This window comes from Chionomys nivalis, chromosome 1 (genome assembly GCF_950005125.1).
Source record: "Chionomys nivalis chromosome 1, mChiNiv1.1, whole genome shotgun sequence".
Lineage (NCBI taxonomy): Eukaryota > Metazoa > Chordata > Mammalia > Rodentia > Cricetidae > Chionomys > Chionomys nivalis.
The window spans coordinates 185,066,637-185,093,440 of NC_080086.1; the positions used below are offsets into that span (position 1 = coordinate 185,066,637).

General features: G+C 41.9%; 1 protein-coding gene across 1 annotated transcript in view; it reads right to left on the reverse strand.

Moving 5' to 3' along the window:
• The window catches only part of Met (MET proto-oncogene, receptor tyrosine kinase), a 110,695-nt gene that overhangs the window by 53,663 nt on the left and 30,228 nt on the right, over window positions 1-26,804 (reverse strand). Inside the window, exon 3 of the mRNA XM_057768188.1 lies at window positions 6,157-6,348. Coding sequence (XP_057624171.1) covers window positions 6,157-6,348 — 192 coding nt within the window. The remainder of the gene's footprint in view (window positions 1-6,156; window positions 6,349-26,804) is intronic.

The following is a 26,804-nucleotide window of genomic DNA, read 5'->3' on the forward strand; positions in this document are numbered from 1 at the left end:
TGAGAGAGGACGTGAGAAAATACTACACGAGCAAATAAATAACACAGTATGGTTTCTCCCGGAAAATTTGTAAATGTGAACAAAATAATTTTATGTGAGATACTATAATTCATAAAAACCGAATTTCCTTACCATACACATAGACTTATTTTCAATTAGACAACTTTACAATTTAATTTTGTTCAAAAACAGATGAACACAATTTAACATAAAATCCATCTATGTGGCTATTTACTTCCTCAAATGTTTCTGCTGCTCTTTTTTAAAGTAGACAATTCAAAAGTTTCATGTGAGAAGGGGAAGAGGAGGAGGAGGAAAAAGAGGAGGAAGAAGAGGGAGTGTGGTGGTCGTAGGATCAGTAGGAATTTCAGTGGTCACTCAAGTTTCTCCAAGAATACGAAAGGGTAGGACATGCCCTCAATGCCCAGCATCCCTGATTAAATGCCTTCTTTGGCTGTCCTCTGAAGACACACAGGGGCCTTCCAGGTCCTTCAAGGAACCCACCCTCACCCGGGCTGTTCTGATCTAACCACGCCACCTCCTCTGTCTGACACTTTTCCTCATGTGATCCTCCACAGATGTCTGGGGAGCGCACTGCATCCCACCTTTCTCCAGGGAGAATTCATCCCTCTTCCTTCCATCTCTGAAACTTCCAGCCTGCCTTAGAAAGGCATAGCTTTTAGAGTCTATGCAAATATTTGTAATCATTACTGCAGTCAACTTTGAAATACTTTCAGTAGATACTTTCAGTAGCTCAAAAAGCACCAATATACCTTAACAATCATTGTCCAACCTCCCCAGCCTCTGATAACTACTATTCTACTCGTTCTCTCTAATTTTTCCTTTTCTAGACAAAACATATAAAAGGAATCTGACATTATCTGGCCTTTGTGTTGGCATTTTCCACTTAGTATATGTTTTTAAGGATCATCAATGCTCCTTCTGTTGTCAAACAGTATTCTGCTCTTTATTTAGATCACATTCTATGTATCACACCACGGGCATTTGGGTGGCTCATACACTTTGCCTCTGAATAATGCTATCAGGGATAGATGTGAGTTTCCTGTGTGAACATATACTTTCATTTCTCCTGTGTGCTGAGTCTAGGATAAGGATTTGTAAAACCTTCTGGTAGCCCCATTTTTAACTTTTCAGAAGAAATGCTAAGCTTCTTCCCGTAGTGTCTGTACTACTCCACGTTCCCACAAGTTAGTGCTACCACGTGCATTTCCTTTTCTCTTTTCTTCTACACTTTTATGAGACAGGGTCTTTCTACATAGCCATGACTGTCCTGGCCCTCATTATGTAGATCAGGCTGGTCTTGAATTCACAGAGGCCTCTGCCTCCCAAATGCTGGTGTTCTGGGTTAAAGGTGTGTGCCACCATATCTGGCCCTATTTTCCGTTTTCTTAATTATGGCCATTTTAGTGGGTGTGTAGTGGTACTTTATTGTAGTTTGAGTTTATGTTTCTATGTTTATTACCAAGTGCTTTTTTTTTTTTGTCCAGTGGAAAGTTTTTGCCATCCCTGCTCAGCACCCATAGTCATGGCTGTGAAGAAGGTTTCTTCACAGTCAGAGTGAGCGTCTATGGTGCAGGGTAGATGTTCCCTGGAGAAGCAGAGTGGAAGAGGCAGCTGGGGAAGGGTGTGGGGCAGCGGAGGTGGAGGGGCAGTGGGGTTAGATCGATATGGGTGAGGGTGGGTTCCATGAAGAACAGGGAGCCACTTTTGCTGTCATGCCTGCCTCGCTGTGATGGACTGCGTCCTCAGGAGCAAAGAAACCCCTCCCCTTCACATTGGTTCTGTCAGCATTTTGTTACAGTGACGAGACAAGTCACTAAAGCAACTTTCGGGTTAGTATTGCAGACACATTGCATTGATTTTAAGAGACTGTGCATGAACCCAGCTTAATTTTTAGCTATGGTCATGACCTTGAAATTCTTATTTACCGTAAGTTCCTGCTTATCACAAAGAGACTTCTGAACTCACTATATATAATTTCTTCAGAATCAACCGACTACCGCTAATAATATTCTTTCAGGCTATATCTAGGTGAAGGCTGTGCGTTTCATTTTAAATGATGTTTTTAGTGATGCCTCTGTCTGAAAATGTTGTAAGAGATGAGTAAACTAACAATCCCTACAGAGAAATGATGTGTGAGTTTAATTTTCATTCAGAAGCATCTCCATCTAATGCTCACATTGCTGAACCTGTATGTGTCTGTATATTAGAAAATACTAGTAATTCTAAACACAACACATGTCCTTGCCTTCCAATGGGAAGCACTGATGTGGCACAGTAGAGTGGTGGCGTAGAAGCCACAAGCAATCTGACGACAGAAGGTCGGTAGATGAACTGATCTTACGGAAAGGGAGCAATTTTTCTTAACTTCGCTGATTACCGACATAATCTTTTAAGTAATGGTCATAAAGAATGATCATGACCGAAAGACATCTTTCCTCTTTAAGTTTCTTGCTAGACCCAACTAGTCCAGATACGACCAGAAGAGAAAAAAGGTGGTGGGTGTTACTAACACTGGAAGTAACAGAACAGGAAAAGGGAGGGTGCTGAAGAAAGACCAGGGTGCTACCAAGGAACTTAACGGTAGCTGTGATTGTACCCAGGCAGCGGGCACTGTTAGCAGACACAGTGCGGTTGCCCAGGAAATGCTTGTGGAGCTGAATTTGAAACAAGTCTTAGGAAGGCCTCCAGCCCCTCCCCCATCTCTGATTCACTCACTCTCCCCAGCCTGACAGTCACGCACAAATATTTTAATAGCAATGCTTTGCATTTAGAGATTAAAGGCCTTATACAAGTGCTGTTAAAAAAAAAATCAAGCAGGCATTGTTTAGATGTAGATTCGATGAGGAGCTCAGAAGGGGAGACGTGGGCAATCCCTGTGATTAGTCCTGTGATCTTCATGGGAATGCATCCTTCTCCCACATGGTCCTGCACACTGGGCTAGGTTTCCCTGCAAGGGTGCACATCCTCACTGTTTACTTCTGCTGTCTCCAATGCTACTTGGTGTTTTACTTCAAAGCATCCCAAGAGAGTGATCATACAAATCAGAACCGTTTTTGAATTCTATTATTACCATACTTCCACTGAACTCGACCCAGATCCATGTACAAGACAGTAGATTTAGGTTTAGTCGCACCTGCACGAGATAAGTTACACTCGTTTAAAAGTTAGCAACACATCAGAAATGTCCTCTCTGCCACGCACAGACTATTGTTAGCTAAACAATATAATTCTTCCTAATCAAGTAGCCACTGTGAAATACCTGATTCACTTTGCACCCAACAGCTGGGGCCGTGGCGTGGGTTCCCAGCCTGAGCCCAACACCAACACAATAGGAAGGGCAGAAACAGCTGCAAACTCTTGGGATAAAAAAATTTGCTCAGCGGCTCTGCCATTAGGCTCGAGGGTAGGAAGGAAGTAAAATCATTTCTCTGTGTTTTTCATGTGTGGCAGCTGCCTTGGGTGGGAAAAAAAATATGTTGATTCTGTTTTGTAACAGAAACGCTATAGTATTTACTAAAACGGTGAGTTGCAGAAACTTAGCCTGGCCATGGATTTTGAGTTTTAGTTCAGTCAAAACATTTCACAGAATCTGGTAGGGAGTCACTCTGGCAATGCCAGCTGAAGGTCTCCTAAAAATCTTCCCTGCTCCCCCCTTCCCTCTTCCCTCCACTGTACCTGATGTAAACAAACTGGACCTCAGTGTGGTTGGCTGCCTGATTCAGTTAACTGTCAAATGTTTTAGGTTTATTTATATAAAAGTCGATGGAACATAAGTCTCACTGAAATACATTCCCCCGTGGTTCTAGAGGCCCCTTATCTGTATGCACTATTGCTGCCAGGCAAGCTTTTAATCTCCTCAATTAAAATTGTCTTTCCTCAAAAGCAGGTTTCAGCTTTCCTTTGCTTCATGCATTTGTCCAGTAGAGAAGAATTAGTCGGTTCTTAATACATGTTTGTTACTTTACCTTTTTTATCTTTGTGCCATTAATTACAGAAGATAGCTTTTTACTCCCATATACAGTAAGGGACAAGAATAAAGTATCACCTACAGCATTTTAGTTATAATGAGTATATGATTTTATATATACATGATATATTCCTTGTATGGTATGAACTTTTTAAATTAAACTTACTGAAAAGTGGGGTTTCATTATAATTTTGACATGTGAGAATAGACTATGACCCTTTTGATGTTTAAGAAACTACTCCTTGGCCGGGCGGTGGTGGCACACGCCTTTAATCCTCTCACTCGGAGGCAGAGGCAGGCGGATCTCTGTGAGTTCGAGGCCAGCCTGGTCTACAAGAGCTAGTTCCGGGACAGGAACCAAAGCTACAGAGAAACCCTGTCTCGAATAACCAAAAAAAGAAAAAAGACAAAGAAACTACTCCTTTATGGACAAAACAGATTATATTTAGGAATATATATATATATATATATATATATATATATATACACACACACAAACACATATATGTATCTATGTAAATAAGTATGTATATACAATGTAATTGCATGAAATAACTGACAAAATAGGGTTCATGAATTTGAAGTAGAGCAAGAGGGTGTATAGGAGGGTTTGGAGGGAAGGAAGGAAGGGAGAAATGTAATTACAAAAATGAAAAATCTCTCAAATCTAAAGTGACTGTAAAAAGTGTATTAGTGATATGTGGACTGGTAAGATAGTGGTCAACTTAGAAAAAAAGACAAGCAGAAATGAAGACAAGGGGGAAGCAAGCCATCGCCTCGAGCACATCCGGAATCCCATCAGTTTCCAATTCTCCTCCAGATCCTTTGGAATATCATAGCAATTATCAGTATGAATGAAGCATGCATTCAAACACAAGCAATGTGATCCCATTTCAAACATAGCAGGTGAGAGCCATATAGGAACGTTACAGTGCGTAAGTACGTGGAAGGAACATGTGTCCCACCTTCACAGCGAAGAACAGAATGAAGTGACCCAGACTGGGGATCAGGTAGATTGCACACTAGATAGGGGGAGGGGGAGGGGAGGCCGGGTCAGCAGTGAGGGAGTAGCAGCAGGGGACACAATGTACAAACACTCACATCACAGGATCTTTGTCAACACGGTGACACTGCAACTTTAAAAAAGTCCCGTTACGCTCTAGAGCATCCGAGAAATGATTTGCACCTCTTAAATTGTAGCCATGACCAACATCCCGATTACTCTAAAGACACGGAGAACTTTCAAAACTTTGCTTTGTAAAATAATATGGATCCACGATGCGTAGATGGGTACGTCCGAGGAAAATCTCATCACCCTCAGTGTTTTACTAGAAACCATCCTCTGATCAGGATATTAACTACATCAGGCAACTAAAATATAAGCATCTTGCCTTATAAGACATTCTTAATATTCACAGAAATTCCACAGATGTCAATGTCCTTCTGCATTAATTGAGAATCTGCTCACGAACTCATGGTGAAAGCACCAATAACTATTAAAGCGATAAAATACGTCTAACATGAGGGGTTGTTAATTTCTGCAAAGTGCTGTGATTCTTGTAGCTAGGAAACACTAATTCCATCAAGTCTAAAATGTGAACCTTTATCGTATGGAAAGAGTGCTGCTGGCCATTAGAAGCGTTTCTTAATAAAGACTGCGCTTAAACAAATTAAGTATCTGATCTTCTCTGTGTGGGGCTCCACCATTATGCAGAACGAGGAGAGATTTTGATGATAACACCCCTTCCTGAGTCTTGCCAGTGTCTCTCGGGGTGTGAATGTCTCTCCTCAGGGACACACACGGCTCACACAATAGCGCTCCTTTGATCCACAGTTTCCCCTGAGAGAGAAAAACACTGCCTGGAAAAGCTTCATTGTTTCATTTTTACTTTCCAATCATGTGACAGAAGTTATGAATGGAAAAAAAAAAAAGGCCGTTCCAGACAAGCAAACTAAAGCAGCCACATTCAAGTTGAAAGGTTCAGAAACTTGACCAAAACAATCTACCTGCTTCATTAAAAGGAGGCCACGCTTCAGCGTCGGCCTTTTAGGTTCGTCTCTACTGCGACTGTGGTTTTCACTGTCTAGCCTGTTTGTCAATACCTGACAGTAAAAACAGAAACAAACGAATTACACGAAACCAGCTACTCCAAGAAAGCACCCACCTGCATGAAGCGACCTTCCGATGTCCCGAGATTGGCAATGGTGAGGTCGCCTTTGATGAAGGTGGATATAGACGTCAAGAGCACCTGCTTGAACTGGCCCATGAATAAATCGACGCGCTGCAAAGCTGTGGTGAACTCCGTCCGATACTCGTCACTGCGCACCTCACAGCCTGATGAATTCCTCAGCAGGGTCTGGAAGAAAATACGGCCATAAAGTTAAGGTGAATCTAGGGAACACAAACTGGCGAGAAACCTTATTAAAGAGCTTGCTCAGAATATCAAGGATAGCTGTGCAAACAGACAAACAGACCTAACTATGCACGAATGCTGTAGTGACCGAAACGGCTTTAGTTTTACTAGGTACTGTTGTGTGTACAGACTCTGAAAAATGGGAAGCAAAGAGTGATATCTCAATTTTACACTGTAGTTCAAATGGGCACTCATGAAGGCAGAACCTAGGTGCTGTTGAAAGAAAAGCAAAACTTCAGATATTTCATTTCTGGACTTCCTGGCAGCAAGTCCGGTGAAATGAATTTCAGGAATATTAATACTATTAATAATGATATATTAACTGTTAACGGTAATACTATGAAATATCTTAAAACTCATGTATATGTTTTTGTTTTGGGGCCAGAGAAGTGGAGGAAAGTAGTGGTGATAGAGTTCATGGGGAGGCAACTGCACCTAAGACAACCACAGCCATCAAGGTCCTGAATGCAAGCATTCTATACAATTTCTACAATCTTCCCATATTCAGAAATTGAGGTAATCTCCGTTTTACTCTATCTGTAAAATAGAGATTGCTACAGAGAATTGTCCCCGTCACATAGAATTGTCGTGAAAATTAACTAGCTCACTGAGTCTCGGAGAAGAGAACCAGTCAGCCGAACTCCTGCCACCTTTGGGAGAAAGGCTGAAAAAGAGCGGCCGTCAAGTACCTCAGTGAGCAGTTTCCTGAGAGACAAGTACCAATTTGGTGATGTTCCAATTCAACTGGAAGGGTTCGAAAAATTCCGTTCATTGATGCAGGGCAATGCCAAGCAATGCCATGATCCCTGACACTACATACGCATTCAGACCTTTGGTTTTTCTTTTGCCTGTCAAATGTAAGCATTTGAGTTTCCTGTGCAGGACCATTCACGCCGGGACATCCATGGCACACTACCCAAGACTGTATTCTAAGCTCATGCCTGGACCACATACTTATCATACCGGAACTGTGTGTCTCCTGTGGTATCTGTTTTATTGATTCAACATTTGTATCTCCACTCACATGTCTGAGAGATATTTCCCACTTCCTGACCTTATGCTATTACATACCTCCCAGAATGACTCTTCTGTCCCTTCAGATGTTCAATTCAGACACCTAAATGTCTTCGAGATTCCTCCTTTTCTTTCATCCTGCCCACGTAAACCACCTTCAATCCCCACCAATTTCACTTTCCAGCTGCCCTACCCAGGTAATCTACCTTCCGTTACCAGCTCTTTCATTTTCTACCTGTCCCAGCTGCTTTCTGTCGCTCTGATAAGACGCTGACCAGAGGTGACTCCGGGTGGAACGGGTTGTTTGGTTTACATGTCCAAACCGCTGTCCATCGTTGAGGGCAGGAACTCAAGCAGAGGCAGGAACCACAGAGAAAAGCTGCTTACTGGCTTGCTTCCAGGGTCACATTCGGTAGCTTGCTTGTTCCTCCCAGGACTAACTGCACAGATGACTCTACCATTGTGGACTGGGCCTTCCCACATCAATCAACAGTCAAGAAAATGCCACACAGAACTGCCTGCAGGCCAATTCTGATGGGGGCATTTCCTCACTTCAGGTTTCCCTGATCCCGAGTGACTCTAGTTTGTGCTGGTCTTTTGTAAACAGACTATCCCAAGACCTAGCCCTGGTCTTTCTGCCTCCAGCACGACGCTCTTTGTCCTAGACACTGTCAGGTTAGCTGGTAATACTGCTGTAGACCTTTTTTCTTGTCTTGTCTCTTAATGATTCAACACCTCTTCCCTTTTCCTTTCTATGTGGAACACTTAATGCATATCTTTGCTCGTAGGAACGTCATTTTTTAACATGGCCTGCTAATTCATAACATGCGGTTTCTACCCAGCTTCTGCAGGTCTGTGTTCTCTGTGTCTCAGTGTGCATATCTACTTTCATCTGCCCACGGGTTCCAGACATCGTCCCGTTAATGACCCTGACTTCTACGGTGTCCTTTTTTCAGGGCGCTGGTTCTCGGCTCCTTCAATACTACATTGCGAGTGGTAGACCATGGAAAGCAGAGAGCTAATAAATAATAACAGAATGACTGAAGAAACAAAGGAGAAGGGCGTGAGTGTGGGGCACTGAGCTAGTATTTTTTTAAGCTATCTTTTGCAGGAATAGGGCAGTGAGGATTTCATGAGGAGCAAGGAATACTTAAGTCCTCATTGTCCTGATGACAACTGGGAACTGATAAATCTGGGCAAGATGCAGGGGGTGTGAGGATATACTAAGAAAAATGAAGTAATCCGTAGATGAAAAGAAATGGAAGTTCATTCTTAGACATCTTTATACTCAGCTACAGGTCTAAGAAAAGGATTTGAAAGCCATAAATCCTCTATTATTATAATTTATTACAATCATTTTATTACAATTTATTATAATAATCATAAGCTTCTCATTTTTTGTGGTTCTTGTGACTGACCCAGGGCTTTGCACATACCGGGAAAGCGGTTATTGCCCAGTCACAGTCCCTGCCCTCCAACTCACTGTTTAAGAACTACAAAAATTCAGTTTTATTTCTGTATAATGATTCCATTCTGTAACAGTGACCACCCATCACATGGCAATGTAAAGTTCCTATATTTTCTTGCATCTGTGGTTAAAAGCCATCTAGCATATTCTATTCTGTGCGCCGACAATTTCTTCATTTTAAATGGCAATCAATTAGCAAAACCGAGAGAGTCTCAGAGAGACTAAATCTATTGTATCTTATAATTAAGCAAATGCTTCCGATCCGGACACTTATTTTGATGTATTAATGAGCAGTTGCTCACTATTTAATTAGATGCTCTTCTTCGCTAGAGTACTATAGATTATTCTGAGACGTAGCAGGTAACTGGGATGTACCGGCCACTCAATAGAGATCGATTCATTGATAATTGAGTTTCTACCGATGATCACATTTGTAGAGACAGCCATAGCCAAGGGAGGCTGCTTAAAGCGGCAGTGAATGGTTTAAACTCTTAGGCCGTCTATTAGAAGAGGGACTGTTTCAGGGCCAGGTTTCTGGGGCTGTCTTATTCTTTCTCTTAGGCTCTACTTTCTCTTCTACATCTTGGAACTTGAAAATCTCAAACTTGACATAGGGAAGAGTTACTTAACGTGTTTTTTGGGATATAAACACAATGCATAGTGTGTAGAGTCATCGTGGATCATAAACTATTGTCAGCTTTCTGTCATCAAGAGCCAGGAGCTCTCATTATCCGTTGTCCCCAGTGCCCTCCGGCCTGCCTAGGCGATAAGCCTTGGTATCTGTATCTGCAAAACCACCAGAGATAAGGCCCTTCTCTGAAGCAGCTGGCTTTAAGGTACACCTTGCTGGGTGGGGTGAACAGGGCACAGGGACAGGTGATCTCTGGGAGTTCCCTGGAACGTTTGCAGGCTTAAAAGAGCCTGCTGACTTTTTCTTCAGTGGAACGAGGGTGCTGCAACTCGGACTTCAGTCCCTATATGCCTGTTTCCACAGATGTAAAGGTTAAATGTAAATCTGCATCAACATTGCAGTAGGATCCATGTTGTGAACTTCGAGGCCCTTCCTTCGGGAAACCAGTCTCTGAATCTCCTGCCTTTAAGGATTAGCAACATGGAGTTATGTCTCTATCTCTCCCCAGTAAAAGTGCTCTGTGGAGACGTTGCACAATGTTAGGACAGGATCTACAGGACGCCTTGATCTCAAAAGATTGTGCAATTTGGAGCTAAGAAACAAACAGGGGAAGAACATTCTACTTTCAGAATGCATGGATCCATGTTTACTTCCTTTTCATCTCTTCCCATAGCAGAAAGCTAAAGGTAATAAGAACACTGGTTTCCAGAAAGAAGTATTGTTCCAACATTCACTGCAAGAGACAGGTCTTTTTTCTTATCTCTCTTCCTGCTGAGAGCTTTGGGCAACCCAGAGATTGGGGCAGGCCTGCAGAAGTGCATGCTGTCTAAGCCTTTGCAATGGAAGTTTAATAATGAGCCTTGGTTTAAGCTCTGCATATTGCAAAACAACATACAAAGAGAGTTAACTCTCAGTCTGACCTCAGCATATACACTCATAGGATTGTGCATCACACACACACACACACACACATGCATGCATGTGAGCACATGCACACACATACAAACTTGTTGTAAACTCCCTTCCTAGCCCCTGTCTTACATCTCATCCTAGAGATTACAGCAATTACTCTGTACTCTACCTTAATTAATTCAGTGTTTTGTTTTATTTGTGTGTGTGTTTATTATCATGAGTACTTGCTAGGTTTTTTTTTTTTTTTTACCTGACTCAGACATACTTTTTTTTTCTTTTTTATAAAAAGAAAATTGAAGTTCTAGAAACCTCAATAGGTTTGATTCAAAATGTTTCCCCCAATTAACACTGTGATATATGCAGCGAGTATGCAATTATCTTTAATTCGGTGTAATTAAGGATGTGATATATTTAAAATAGTGATTCTTTTAATTGATCGATAGGACAGATTTAGCTCCTCTATAGATAATTTAAATCAGTCATGTAGATATTTATTTTTAAATGTAGCCTTGTAAAATCATTCCAGCTTACTCATACCAGTGTGTATATCCCTGACCATAGCAAGCTAGTTAACAGAAGACTTTAATATAAAGGTTATGCATAGTCATATTTTGCATAAGTTCTAGTAATAGCTTTGTGGGAGACTCAACTTTCAAAATGCAAAGTGTCCTTTCTTAGATTTTTCCTCCAGTTGGCTAAACACTCAACTGTGCTAGCGTCAGGAGCTCTGCTCAGTTTTCTACCCTGAATGCCACTCCTGTGGGGATGCAGTAGGGCTGCTGCCGGCAGATGCTCTGGGGGGTGATTTCAGTGTCTGGCTATGCTTCTTGCAGATGAAGTTTAACTCCCCGGTCACTTGAACTTCTCAGTGATCAACACTGAAGCCAGGGCTTCCCGTACAGTGCAGAAGAATGGCTCCCAGGAAGGTAGTCTCTAATGCCCGACGTTGGTGTTGTCTGAACCCTGTCCTGTGCTAAGAAGAGAACTCAAACCTGCTGTTCTCAGGGCACAGCATGAAAGGAAGATGTTTTCCCACTAGTTCTGCTTCCACTGACTTCCCTAGATGAAGACATCTCGAAATGTGGCTTCACTGGCCCTGGGATCATGTCCGCCTGAAGCCTAGTCTAGCTGCGAGTGTAGCAGAAGAACCAAGCCGGGCACAGAGTCGAAGGCAAGCTGGCCAAAGGACACCCTTTCAGTCTGGCCGGTCACCAGCATGGCCAGCCACCAACACAGCACACACAGGCCTCTGGTTGGCCTGCTGCTGGCTCAGCACTGATGAGTCACCAGGTGACAATGCCGCAGCCAGAGTCTCACTTGCCGAGCGTTGCCGAGCAGTGATGACCTAATTCAACACACGTACTGGATTTGTACCCCTCAGGGCCAGCACGGCTCCACATCTGCCTGCAGGCTATATGTGAATAGGCCTGACGCAAACCCATCATTTTTTCTTCCCCATTTGGGAGAGCAGCTTTTCTCCGCTTGAGTGTTGGAATTCCAAAAATCATTTCACCCAGCCCTTGCCACCTCCGCTGCTGAATATTGAACCCAAAAGCCTACAAACGCCAAGCACATATTTTCCTGCTAAGCCACACCCCAGTCATAGTTTTATCAAGAAAGTATTGCGTTTTTACTATAGTTACCTGCTCAAGACTAAATCCGTCAAGATTCCAGTATGGAGAGGGGAGGGGTTCATAAAGCCTGCCCTTAGCTGAATCCTTTTATTTTGAAGGAGACTAGAAGGAGACTGTATTCATGCCTTCATGGATGACCCACACCCATTCCATATAAAGCCTAAATAGACTCAATGGGTTAGATATAAAAATAAAAGAACATGAAGCTGAAAGGGAGATAAGCTGGGGGAGGGGAACCTAGAGTGTGGGGGCAGGGGCTGGGTTTGATAGGATGCACTGCATGTATTTATGAAGTTTTAAAAAAATCTGTAAAAAACATAATAAATAAGTTAGGCTTTGAAAATCATAGAATCCTTGTGACATATTTTACTTTTCGCGTACATACGTAACTCTTTAAAAATGGAAAATATCCATTCTTAACTTGACACATGAGCCAAAATGTCTTCCCAACCCATCTTCTGAAAGTACCATGCTCATAGGGAGACAAGAGACTGACACATGAAAACAGCTAACTCGTCATGCACAGCGAAGAACTCAGCAGACATGCAGATGAAAATTGCCCTGGCTCGAGGGCTGTAAGGGTAGAGAGGAGTGCGAGTGAGATCGTGTGGGCTTCCACAGCTGTGCAACCCCGTAGCAGAGATGGATGGCGAGGAGGTCTGGACAGAAGTTGGACTACAGGAGGAGAAAATTCTTGGAACAGATTATATTTTATGTGCATGTGTGTATGATTTTTCCATTTGCATGTGTACAAATGCTTGCATTCACACATAAATATAAATCTACTCTTGGGGTTAGAACACTCAAGTTTCTCCAATGGCATGGTCTTTGGAATTGGACAGGCTAAAACTTTTGCTTCTTTATCATTTCCTAAGGTGAACCAGATATAAAACAGGCTGGGCCCATGTGGTTTTGGTTAGCAGTCTTCATGGTGAGCTTCAGTCTCAGCAAGGAGTGGCAGGGATTCATAAACCCGTTCCAAGGATGGCAGATTTGGATGCTGTGAGGAGCCTTTTCTGTCCTTCTCTATTTAGCTAAGAGAAACCAAACTGTAATGCATTCATTTCACAGAGAAATTAGAAGAGCAGAAGTCACAAAGCCACCGCTATACTATATTAACCAATCAAAGGGGAGGCTCCCTTTTGGCAAGCAGTACTAATGACTGTCTTAGCAGAAGACCAGAGGAGCCGAGAGATGGGTGAAATGGAAGGGCTCAGTCATTCCCTGGTGTACTGCTGAAGCCCATGACTACACTCTAGGCCGCCATTAATCCGCCTGCCAATAGCTCTTATCCCTCTTTTCCATCTTAGCACTAAGGAGTGAGACCCATTTCATGTTTTCTCATCTGGTTTTAGATGTGAACTACTTATCAGAGACTTCCTGAGTGGGCTAAGTATTCAAAGTCCTGAGCCCAAAGCCAAATCTCTCATTTCAGTTGGCCTATCTCGTTCAGGAGAGTGTTTCTCTGCTTAGCATGTACTTCGTGCCAAGTGGTGCCAAGTGAGGGGAATCGTGTGGCCATAAAAGGTGGTACTGATGAAGACATTTATTCTTTTTTATTTATCCATGCATCATTTTAAATGTGAAGCCGTGACTGGGACCTAGGAGTGAAAACCTGTGGGTTCCAAAGGCAAATGTCAAGGGCGGGTACCACTATGACTCTTACTGCTCAAGACTCTTACTGGACTCCAACGTTCCTCTCCCCAGCAGTATCACTCGGTTCCGGGAATGTTCCAGAAGGTTCGAAGGAAAGATGTCCTCCCTCCGAAGCCTCCTACTTCTTTTAACTCTGTTTCTGATTTCAGTTAACTACCAAGTCCAGTAACTTCTGTCTGGCCACCTTCCTCATCTTTCTCTTCATCTCCTTTCATTTTTCCTGTTTTTGAGTCTTCATTTTCCCAAAGTGTATCGAGATCACAGTGCACATGTGTTTATTAATGTAAAGAGGGAACATAGGCTAGAAGAAACAGAACTTTTTCGTTTCTCCTCCCTGTTAACTCTGCAAAAACCACTACTCTATAAATTAGGTTTTTGAGATTGGAAGGGAAGAAGGAAAGGTAGTTTACGGGAAATGGTGCTTTTACTAATAAACATTTTAATAGCCAATTTGAAACACAGAACTGTGTTATAGTCATTTGTTTGATAAGTATGTGTTTTGTTCAAGTGATTTTATTAAGTACCAGATATACGGAGCTATGATCCACTCCATATCAAGGGATAACAATATGAGTGGAAAACATACTTACATACAAGTAGTAAGAGGTGTGTTTGAAATGGGTAATGGATGCCTCCATGACACTCAGAAAATTTCAGACTACAGAGGAGAGAAGGAACGGGAGGGATGCTAGAGAACAGGAGTGTTAAAAAGAAATGGAGAAGCGGTGTGAATCTGACAAGCGAGTGCTGAAGGAAACCTGAGACTGCTCGCCGAGCAGGTGGTAGAAGGCTGGGTTATGCGGGGACCGACAGACCCTACGGGCTACAGCTTTGATAGGCTGGGTGTAGGACAGAGTTCAGCAATGATCTTGAGCCAGTTTGTACCAGCTCACGGAGCCAGTTACGCAATTTTCCTCCTAGTTGTACTCAATGGCCAAATCAGTTTCCGTGATAACTTGGCATAGGTGGGATGGGATACTGAAATGCCAGAAACAGGCCAGCAGTGAAAGTCGGGGGCATCTACTATCTCCTATCAAGAGTTCGTTCTTGGCATATTACTACATGTGAGGGAAACCAGGATCCAAGCAAGGGATTTCTTGAACATCATCCCAATGAGTGTGGACTTTACCCTGCGCCATGGAGGACTTCCGGATTGTTTCTAGGGTCTCAACTATAAAAACAGGCCGATTTCTAGAAAGATTACCACATCACTCTGGAGACAGATTCAGTAGAGATGAGGACAGATCCAGGGTGATCTAATTTTATCTTATTGGCATCATTTTTTAACACACAACAACAACAACAAATCTGATAGAAGCAATAACGTTTTCTATTTCTGCTTTATGAATGCATAGAAAGAGAGAAAATAAGAGACTGTCCATGAAGAAGGCTGAGGCAGGTCAAATGATTCTTTGGGCATATTGAATCTCTTGATTAAATAAATAGGTGTTGTTTGCATACACACTAGCAGCTGGATAAGGCGCTTAAAAAATCCTTAAGCAAGGCTGGACTGCGGGGGAATGTCAACATGGATTAATGAATGAGAGAGGTTGTGTAAACGATTACTTAATCCCAGGGGAGGGTTTCCTGAGCCACTGAGGAACTGGGCTGAGGTTGACAGACAAGAACAAGGTTAGGAGGAAACAGAACATTAAGCAAACAATAGTTCGATTCCTTTTGTGATCTGCCTGCAGCTCAGAGTATGAAACAAAGCCCCACTAAAGCAAGACAGGTAAAAGCAGCCACCCTGCCATCATGATTAAAGTAATTATCCACCCAATAACTAGAAAGGAGATCTTAGTTTCTAGTCCCAGACAAAACAGAAAATGTGGCTGTTTCTTAACTAGTTCTCGAACGTCTAATATATAGAGCATTAAATCATGTTCTGGGGGCTATAACAGAGGCTTCTTGGGGCCAAAAATTCAGGGAAAGCCTTAATTAAAAGCAACACTTGTTTATGGAACTGTAGGCATTCACTTTCCCAGTACTCCCCAATGCTTCTCTCCGTGGACTGATGAACTCTCAGAACGATTGTTGTACCGCCCCCCCCGCCCCCCCGCCCCCCCCGCCCTCCCCGCCCCCCCCGCCCCCCGCCCCCCCCCCCCCCGCCACTGAATCTTGCTGCCCGACAGTAACGGCCTTCACCATCGCTGCCCTAGAGCCTATGAAAGCTAGAAGGTTGGGTTTTACCTTTTTCAACAAGGCACTTTCTTTTCAGTAGGGGGGGAAATTTTCTCATGCGACACCACCTGTAAGGCTGGAATATATTTAAGTTCTTTGTGTATCTGTCGCCAACTGAAAACTTAAACTTTCGACCTTTAACACCAATTGCAAATTTCACCTCCTACTTTTAAACTACAGCTTAGATGTCATGTTTTCTAATCCCAATGGATGTCCCTACCGTCGGGACAATAATAGGGTTGAAATTGTATGTTATATGCCTAACTCTACCTGGAGTAACCACTTTCATAGCAATTATACTTAAAAAAGTCTGAGCTTAGTCGAGAGTAGGAAACGGAGCTAATTTTCCCCCCACACTGTCTCCAGATAAATCCAATGTAATTGCTTTTTGTCAAAGTAAAATTATTTCTCAATCACTCTTACTAATATAGCTACTGCTTCTTGTTTGCCATGATGGTGGAGCCAGAAATTGGTTTCTTCTTAATAAATTATCAGTTGTATTCCATCCCATGGCAAACTCCCCATAGTAATTCAAGTTGCTAAGTACCGGGATTACCTAATGTGACCCGAGGTTCACCTCTCTTATTGCGCTTTAGGACATTTCTAGACGCTTAGACTGTCTCGTATTGTTGAAAATATGAAGAAAACAGTTTCACTTTCCTATTATCCTATTCCAAAGTGTGTGTATTTCTTGCATCCACTTGCTCTCATAAACAGTCTGTTACACTCAAGATTCTGGTCACTTTACTGGAAAACAGAAGTCCTCTGCCTGTAATTACCAGCTGCAGGAAGGGACAAGCCAGTGACCTCCCTGACTTGTAGGCACAGGACCAAGCTCTGAAGATTAAGTGCCTCCTATTCCCTTGGTAAACACCAGTTCTTTGTTGGCCGAACAAAAGCGAACAAACAAGCACAGAAAAAAGGTGAGTGCTTCTTTGGATCCCTCAGACATATTTTTACACCTGCACTGCGCGGCTTGTGCAGATGATGAAAACAACATTGTTTGTGTTTTATTCTTAAAAATACTTGGGGAAAATTTGCCCAAGATCTTATACGCCTATGATTCCTATGTTCTTTCTTTACTGTTTAAATATATAGATTCATTTCTGGAGACTTCTCAGATCAAATCAACACTATTTGTTGTCTACGATCTATGATGCAGATGCTCGGTAGTAACGCATGGCAAAAGCCTCTCTTCTGAGACCTTACCTCATTTGCATGATTAAATACACACAAGCAGATGAAGACGATTAACGTGGAAGAGAAAGGTTTGATGTGTGTGCAGCAAAGATGAAGGAATTGACAACACAAAGATGGTCCTGGTCTGAAAGCACACAAGGGGACATTCGGGAGGTGCTCCTGAGTTGGGCATGGGTCCTGGGAGGACATCCAGGAGGTGCTCATAAGTTGGGCATGGGTCCTGGGAGGACATCCAGGAGGTGCTCATGAGACGAGCATGGGTCCTGGGAGAACTTGGCTCCCATTTGGCCTCTCAGCCACATGATCCTTGTGAGCAGGAAACACTAAAAATGGGATATAATTATGAAGGGTACACTCTGCTGACTCAGAAGGACAATGTGACTCGGGCCACCTCACCACCACATTGCCTCAGATTCCATTAATGTGCATAACGCTGAGGGCTTCAAAGGGACTTATTTTCGTGTTCTCTGAGTTGCATGCTTCTTCATCACAGGACTCATGAGTAACGGGAGAGCCCTTTTCATGGGCAGAAGAAATAGCTCCAGAAATACAGTGTTGACACCAAAGAGAGGCAGGGGACCAAGGAAGAAAAAATCCAGCCCAACAGGAAACCTATCTACTTCCAAAGAAGCTGATGGGGTGCTAGGCTAGGAGAGGCAGTGGGCGAGCACAGCCGACACCATAGCTGTAGCTCCCAGCCATGCACACATGACCTACTTCATGCTAAGCTTTATTAAAACACATCGACAATTTTGTATAACAGGATGCATTTTACCTACTTCATGCTAAGCTTTATTAAAATGCATCGACAATTTTGTATAACAGGATGTATTTTAAAAAGTTAAACTCTCAACAGGGCATTGCACCTTCTAATATTTTTGTGAAGTACAAAATAATGTGCTTTCATGGTCCCAACCCATTTTAAAAAGTTAAAATTAAATGTGGCAGTTTATGGTTCAGACACAAGGCTATGAAATGGGTCACGATTATTAGTGTTTTAGACACTTGGTATATGTTTGCCCAAAACTAAACATGTTAAAGATATAATGCTTTATCTATAGTCTAAAGCTTCATGTAAAAGTTAACTTTTATCACGCTAGAGCAGTCTTTTAAGATTAAACCATAAAAAATATTGCCTTTCATTTATATTCACAAATTATGTCGTATTTCATGAATTACAGGATGCCTTGTCTACAGAGTGACTTGGACATTTGCTGTCCTCTCCCCTAATCCATTGCTGCATGAGGAAAGGGTCAGGTACAGTTAGCTTCCTGCTGCCCTCCTATCAAGAGTGAGCACTCAGTGAGTAACTATTGGGCTTCCTACTGAATCCTGGTCACACAAAAATCCTTTTCCTCTGACTCTTGCTGAAAATAGTGCTCACAAGTATGTGCCCATCTTATGCCCTAAATAAAACAGTTCAACTCCAGCACTTAGCTTAAACTAATGAGACGAAAGAACAAGCTTGCAATGTAATTAGCTGAAAATAAATGGAAAATATTGCACATTTTGTTGTCAAGGTAATTTTTAGAGACATTTATTTTTTGCTATTGACTCCTGCTGCATTAGTGCTTGTAACCTGTTTAGTGCATTAGCGCTGAACACTATTGATTCACTCAGAGCTGGTGGGCCAGTTCAGTCCCGCTTTGTCCCCAAATCCTGAGTGCCTCTTCACCTTCAGTGCGAGCAGGCTGCCCGTGAGATGCTAAGTGCTAATCAGATATTTCAAATGTAAACTATCAGCAGGAAATTTAGCCTTCAGATGTATACTTTTCTGGTATGCAGACCTACATTCTAGGCCACCATGAATCATCTCTGTGTTCTGTCCTGACAGCACGACAAACTGAATTTCCATAAAGTCGGCCTTACAACAGAATGCTTTCCAAGCCCCAAATGACCTTAATTCACCCCTTTTACCTAGAGTGCAGTCTGAAGTGTCACCTGCCATTTAATGGTCTCTGACTGATGAACGTTTCGACAATGTGTCCAAATAGGATAAGGGAAGTGCAACAGTGCATCTTTTTTATTTTATACTTATATGACCTGTAAACCATCTTTGAACCTGGAGAACGATTAAAACGAACTCTTATTCTATGTTAGCATGTGCTAGTTAGACCTTCCCTTTTCCTTTTATTTCTGGAAGATGGGCCAATCTTCCTGAAGTGCTGTGTGCACACACTTCATCTGCTATTACATTAGCCTAGGTCCCAGGTAAGTGCAGAAATTGCTTCCCCAAGGTAAAGCCTGGCTTATAGAATAGGAACTCAATACCGCTCAGCCAGTGAGTCATAAGTGAACGAGCCCTCCTGGAACGTTTTAGCTTGAGGAAAAATATATAATTAGCAGACTGGAATGTATCCAGAATCCTAGAATCAATTACTACATCTATACAAAAAAAAAAAAAAAAAAAAAAGTCAAGGGAAGAGAGTTTTATTGACTCCAAAAGTAGTCAAGCCTTTGGTTTCTTTTCTCTAATACTTTTGAGTTCTCCATGGGCCCTGGGAATGTGACTTATAGCACAAACATGGGCACTTGGTCACTCTGTGTCCACTTTATCAGTATTTGTGCCAGTGCACAGATAAGTACCAGCAGAAATTCCTGGTAAGTCCTCTCTAAATTCTGGCAGATCCTTGTTTTTCTTGTTTGAATGAGAAGATAAGGAAACAGGGAGGGATGGCCACTTAAAAGACCAAAGTCCTCTCGGAGAAAGGGTGCAACACCCAAAATTTGAAATACTACAGTAAATTTAAAAAATGTTATTACTCAATAGGTTATTATCCTTATCAACATAGGGGTTCCTCATGCTTCCAGTAATCTCTTACTAAGGAATGTGGGACTGGAATCATCACATATCTGTTCCTTGGCTTCAGAATTTTACCTTTTTCAAAAATCACCTTTAAAATCCATTTCTTCTCCTGTTAGACTTATTATCCAATAAGTAATACAGAAATTTCCTCAAATGAATCACCACATAGAAATCAGCAACTTAACATAGTCATGCCCTGCTTTAAACGAACGTATGAACAGGAAGCACCCTTAAAATGCAGGGACGCGGTCAACCTCAGCTACCTGACACATGGGAGATGCTGTTACTCACATCCTGAGTAAGTACCCTCCCCCAGGTAAAGGCTAACTGCATTGCTCGCCAGAGTTCCAGCTTGAACTGTGTCTTTTTGCTTTTGGTTTATGAAGGCATTATACAGTGACATTTTAGAGTCTTTTTGGGGATGGGTTGAGGGATAGACATGTGATGGTTTAAGGGGCTTAGCAGGGATGAGGCAAAGGCAGGAGGCACTAATGGCTCATTTGCTACTTTATAAAAACACCCCTGGGGTGTGCCCAATGAACTCAGAGAATATTATGAAATTTTGGAAAGAAATTCATTTTAAGTTTCTTTTAGATTAAAAAAAAATTGCACCGTGCTATTTTGTATGCCATAGACAGCAAGGAGAATTCAAACAAGGCAGGAAGCAGCAACTTGCCCAGTCTGGAAGAGAACAGAGGCAACAGCTATGGAAAAGAAGCAAGTGAAAATTAATACAGTTTTAGTTAATTTTTTTTAAAGTAAAATACATCGAATCCTTATACCTTAAGAGTTTTCTTTCTTAAAAGATTTGCTTTGGAGCAATGTTTAGTATTAAAAAATGAAGACTCTTCAGTAACAGTGCACAGAGGGTAAAGTTCCCTCATTCCTGGACACAGGAAGTACGAAAACAGCTTTGGAATGTGACTTTACATGTTTCACTCCTAATATGAAATGCATTCTCTTGAGAGCACTACACTGTCTAAATGAGCCATGGCAAACTGATCGGATGACTTGGATGTTAGTTCTGATGCTGACTCCACAGCTACAATTTGAATAGTGTGGGAGATTACAGATACATGGCCCATAGAGAGTTATAAATCTCTGTTTATTTTATTAAATATTACAAGACATGCCCTGAGGAGGACAGATCAATAATGGACCTTGTGGTTTCCTGATGGAATGCTGCAATTATTTTCTTCCATTACAACTTAAATGTAACTCAATTTTACCCATCTATCATCTTTATGATAGTGATAAGAAACATCCCCGAATGTTTGCTTTTCTGCTCATGCCTAATTCCTTGTTTGCATCTTGTTTCGCTATTCCTTCTTATTGAAAACCATTGCGATCCCTTTCCTTTCTCCCTCTGACTACTTGGAGTGGTGACCCTGTAACTCTGGCACTCAAGAATGGAGATGGAAAATTACTACCTTTAGCTTCCTTTATTTTGGGAAGCAGTTGGCTACTCTTTGAATTGGAGTACAAGTGATATTTGAGAAACAAGGAAGCACAATAAAAACAACCTATTGGCTGACTTTTTCTGGAGCCGTATTGCCCAATACTTTTTTTCAAAAAAAAAAAATATATATATATATATATTTACTTTTTAAAATTCATTTTACACACCAACCACAGTTCCCCCTTTCTCCCCTCCTCCTGCTGCGCCCCACTTCCCCCCAACTCATCCCATCACTCTTCAGAAAGGATAAAGCCCCCCATGGGAAGTCAACAAGGCCTGGTACATTCAGTTGAGGCAGGACCAAGGCCCTCCCCTCTGCATCAAGGCCGAGCAAGGCATCCCACCACATGGTGTAGGCTTCAAAAAGCCAGCAAAGGCACCAGGGATAGTATCCTGGTTCCACTGCCAGGGTCCCACAAACAGACAAGTTCTTAATGCAGAATTTGACTTTAAATATATGGGCAAGATATCTTACTGTACCAAGGCCAGTTTAAACTTTAAGTCATAGAACAATTTTCCTAAGGGTCATGCAATTGGACTCCATTGTTGTCCTCACTACACGGTAATTAAGTAGTGTGAAGTAGTGTGGAGTTTGGTCACTCATAACATATAGAGAGAAGGGAAGCCTCTCATGAGACACAGAACCGCAATATACCCTGTTTAAAAAGAAACTGATCATTTGAATTCATCTCTCTTTATATAAGCACTTTATAGTAAAGCTGTCATTTAATATGAGCACAGGACCAAGCCAGGACTGTTGGATATTGCTGTGCCTGCCCATATGATAGGTTCCACGTGAGGTCAGACCATCTAGAGAATGTAAAGAAAGTTCTCAAGGGCACCAGGTAGGAAATCGTGAGTTGCAGGCCCGAACCTGGACCTAAGGCTCCTTCCACTAGCTTATACTGATTCCCAAGGAGCTAATTTTCTAGTCATCTCATTGTGCCAGGTGGATGACGGAATCACTGCACGTTTTTGTGAACACCTGCAAAAAAGGTTGTGCTACCTACATGTTGCGGATGGAACCCAGATTGCAAGAAGTTAAGCAGCAGAGCGGAAGCCACACATGTGTTCTGTACCCAGGCCTTTCACCCAGGACTGTCTGGTACCGAACCTCACTTGCTACCCCCCACAGCGGACCCACTATCCATTATTAAGATGACCAAGATGCCACTGAGCACATCACCCACATCCAGGACAGATACCCATGCCCAGCAGTAGTTGGCGAGTACAAAACAGAATCTATGCTATATTTGTTTGTTTGTTTTTATGTGTGATTTTATTTTGCTCTGGTATCTTTTAATCTTACTGTTTTTTATTTTTGCATCTTGCTTTTCCTTGTTTATAACTTGAGGAAGAGAGAACTGGGGCAGAGAGCATGAGGTTGGGTGGGTAGGGAACTGGGGAGAATCTGGAATGATTTGGGAAAAAGGAAATAATATGATCAAATATATTGTATGAAAACAATTTTAATTAAAAACACTAAAAAAAAAAAGATGACCAAGATGTTGGGGAAATATTTACTACAAGTTAACTTTTTCAGATGTTTACACAATATAGGGAAACTTTGGTAATGGACTCTAAAGAGTGCAAGGCATTAACGGAATTTTATATAAAGAAACTTTCCTATCTCAACATGCATTAAAAATCTTTTCTAAAATGTAGCAATTACAAGTCTCCAAGTGAAATCCATAGCATCCTCACAGAATGAGATTGCTGCTGATTGTGGGATTTTTAGATGGGTCTCCTGCTCCCATTGACTTGCCTTTGCAGCAATTGTCTCAGTAAGTTCACTAAACTATTTTTTCCTGGACTTGCAAAGTTAATGAATTCCTTATGTATGATTGGTGGAGAGTCTAGTAATTTGAAGTGGATTAAGGGATTTATAATGCTATTTATCTCCAAATAGGAGGAAGAGGGTTTTTTTTTTCCTCCTAAAGTTGAGTCATTACAAAGTTTCCATATTATAGGGGCATTTTCTCAATGATTATAGTTTGCTCAATAATAGCTAAGAGAATATGCATTAGCCTAAGACAACATGAATCCATACTAAATTGAGATGTTTATAAAGATTCACCAATGAATGGGTTAAAAATAAAAAGGCAAGAAAGATATTTCAAATTAATTTGAACTTACTGTAGATGAGCAAACTAATAGAATTCACAGTTAGATGTCATTATAAATAAGCCCTTTATTGTCCGTTGTTGAATTTATTGATATATTTAATAAGAAAACTTAATATTTGGTATTTTAAATGTTTCTAAACTTTTCACAGGATGTCTCTAAATTTTTAAGTCAAAGAAAATTTAGACCTGAAAATGACGTTAATAAAAAATAAACCCTTTAAAAGCCACATTCAAACTAAACAACAACAAAAAAAGCACAAATCAAGACGATAGTCTTAGCCCCGGCTGTCTTTGAACTCATACTGTAGACCAGGCTGGCCCTGAATTCAGAAATCCGCCTCTGGAGTGCTGGGATTATAGGTGTGCACCACTGCTGTCTGGCCTAAGATTATATTCTTATAGGAGGTCTATTATAGCCAGCAGCACTAGTATTCCATGGATGGGCACCCGCGGCTTGAGATAAGCTCCCAGAAACTGAATTATATATAGAAACTAGCTCAGAAGTACAAATATGGCATGGGTGAAAATGGTGTGTTCTCGCTCTCAGAATTGTCGGGTGACTCAAAGGGGCTTTCCTGTGGCTGATGCGAGAAGATGCCTGTTAAGACCGTGACTAGATACATTCATGACATGTGAGGGGAGCGGGAGCTGCATAACATCATCAATAAGAAGTTAAGCCTGAAACACCCTCTGTATCCCCCAAACAGATAACAGTCTTTCCAGGTACCTAGTGCTTATCCTGCAGTAGAGATATGTTTTATATACGGTGGGGAGATAGGAGGGTAAAACAACCCCTCTGACGGATCTTAGCACACAAACTGAGGACTGGACAGGAACCTAAGTAGAAAGGTACGACCATAGCATTCTTCAGCTTGTCCAATGAACACTTAAGTCTGTACATGCAATATTAGAGATATTAATATCAAAACTCCTCAATGTGTGTCGAGTCATGAAACTTCATGCTAAAATAAAGACTCAAGTCCAAGATGTCACTAGAAGGGTCACCTGATATCTGACCAAGTTAATCCAGTCTGGACAAAGCAGACTCGTCTTATTTCTTAAAGACTCCCTAACTGCTCAGGTCCTGTAAATCTTCTTCATGTTGCTGCCCTCATTTGAGGACAAAGCTGGGATATGACTGCATGTTGGTCACTGGAACCCTTTCTGTGGACCAGGTATGTGGGAACAGTGAGTAGCCTCGGTTTCAGAAGAATTTAAGCCGCTAGTAAGCGGAGAAGATGAACAGGGAAATAAAGAATGGAGCTTCGCCGGTATTTGTCTTTATGGAATTTGGCCAGCACAAAACTTGGCTTCCCTTACAAGGAGACTGTTGGCAAGTTACATCTCGTTTCCCACAAGAATTTTTGAGATGGGGGTGATAATGGTTTCAGGTGTGGCTTTTGGGGCATTTTTCCTGCGTGATAAAACTAGCCTGCATTTTATTGGATAATCTTGCCTCTTTGTTCCCTCTGGAAAACTAAAAAATGTCAAAGCAGGTAAGATAAAGTTCAGGAGGTTTTGAGACTTTTGAAAATGAGTAAGAACATTTACAACTGGGAGGCTGAAATGCACAAAAGAAAACAACGAGATAAGATACCAGTATGCCCCTGCAAAGTCGACTGTCTTTTTTAACTTTTCCAGGACAAAATCCAAGCATCAAGCCCAGCAGCCCTGGAAGCCCTCGAGGAAGTCCCATAGGCTCTTTAAAGTCATGATGCTCAGCTAGCTTGCTGGATGCAGGGAAAGTGTGCGCTCTAAGATGCCCTGAATATCACACTTGCACTTGGGAATCCCAGGTTTCTGAAAGCCCTCCGGCTTTCTTCTCTTCTTTTGCAGTATTTTCCATTGAGGAAAAGGGCAGCCTGATGAAGATCTCCATTGTTTCTTACAGAGTTGACAATGTTTATTAAACACGTGAGGGGGCAGTATGCCTTAGTTGGGACTGGCATGGCGTGTTATATGCATTATCAGACTTTGGAGGGGAAAGGAGGGATGTTTTGTCTTTGTTTCAGAAAAGAATGTATTTTCTGCGTTCCATAAAACAGGTAAGTAATTTTGCACATAGGTAAGTAGTCCAGGTGTCCCATCAAGAGCCAACCAGATGTCGTGAATGCATATGCCCCGGTTGTGCTGCGGTAGAATTATATGTTTTCTCTTATCCAGTACATTTATGTTTCTCCTAGTTGTAGTTAGAACCTCTATTTCTTAGAGTGAAAACTGTTCAGACAAGATACACGTTTCCAAATCCCAAATGTCTTTATACAGGATTCAATGGGACACTATCTGTTTAGTTATGGTCACTGGGGGTCACTGGGTTAGGAGGCACAACCATGCTATATATGCAAATCTAGGCTGAACACAACTTCCAAGGAGGCAATGGACTCCCTAGGTCGGTGCTCGCCCTCTGTCACTGGATCAAATGACTAGCAGAAAAAATTCTACTTTATTTAATTAAAACGCCAATGATTTTCCTATGGTCTCCTGTGAAAGCACCATTTTTAGCAATAATCAATCCCAAACAAAAAGTGCTATGCAGGAATGCACACTAAGTGTTAAAACTATTTTTTTCTTTTAGTTATAGTATCGCACTCCCCCCGCCCCCCCGTGTGTGCGTGCATGCGTGTGCGCGCTCATGCACATATGTGCATGAGCTGGCTCGCATGCATGCATTCTTGGATGCATTTCTTGTGTGGGTACATGGAGACCAGAAGGGAAACTTGGGTGACACTCCTCAGTACTTGTTTGTTTTTGATTTACTTACTTGAAACAAGGTCTTTCTTTTTTTTTTTGGTTTTTTGAGACAGGGTTTCTCTGTGGCTTTGGAGCCTGTCCTGGAACTAGCTCTTGTAGACCAGGCTGGTCTCGAACTCACAGAGATCCGCCTGCCTCTGCCTCCCGAGTGCTGGGATTAAAGGCGTGCGCCACCACCGCCCGGCGAAACAAGGTCTTTCTTATTGATCTAGAGAGTGCCAATTAGGTTAAACTGACCAGCCAGTGAGCCCAAGGCATTTCTATTATTAGTACTGGGACTACAAGCATGGACCACCACACCTGTTTTCTTCACATGGGTTCTTGTAATGGATCTCCACTCCCCATGCTTACACAACAAATGTTTCACTGACCAAACTACCTCCCCAGCCCCACATAAATTTCATAAGACACTATTTTAATCAGTAATGAAGATCAATTTCCTAAGAAAGAATTTGTAAATATTTTGGATACAAACCATTGGCTAACCACAGAGATGCCTTGGTATCCCCCTCCCCGTTTTTAGATTGGCGTTTAGATTCTGCTTTATACCTCATTTTAAGA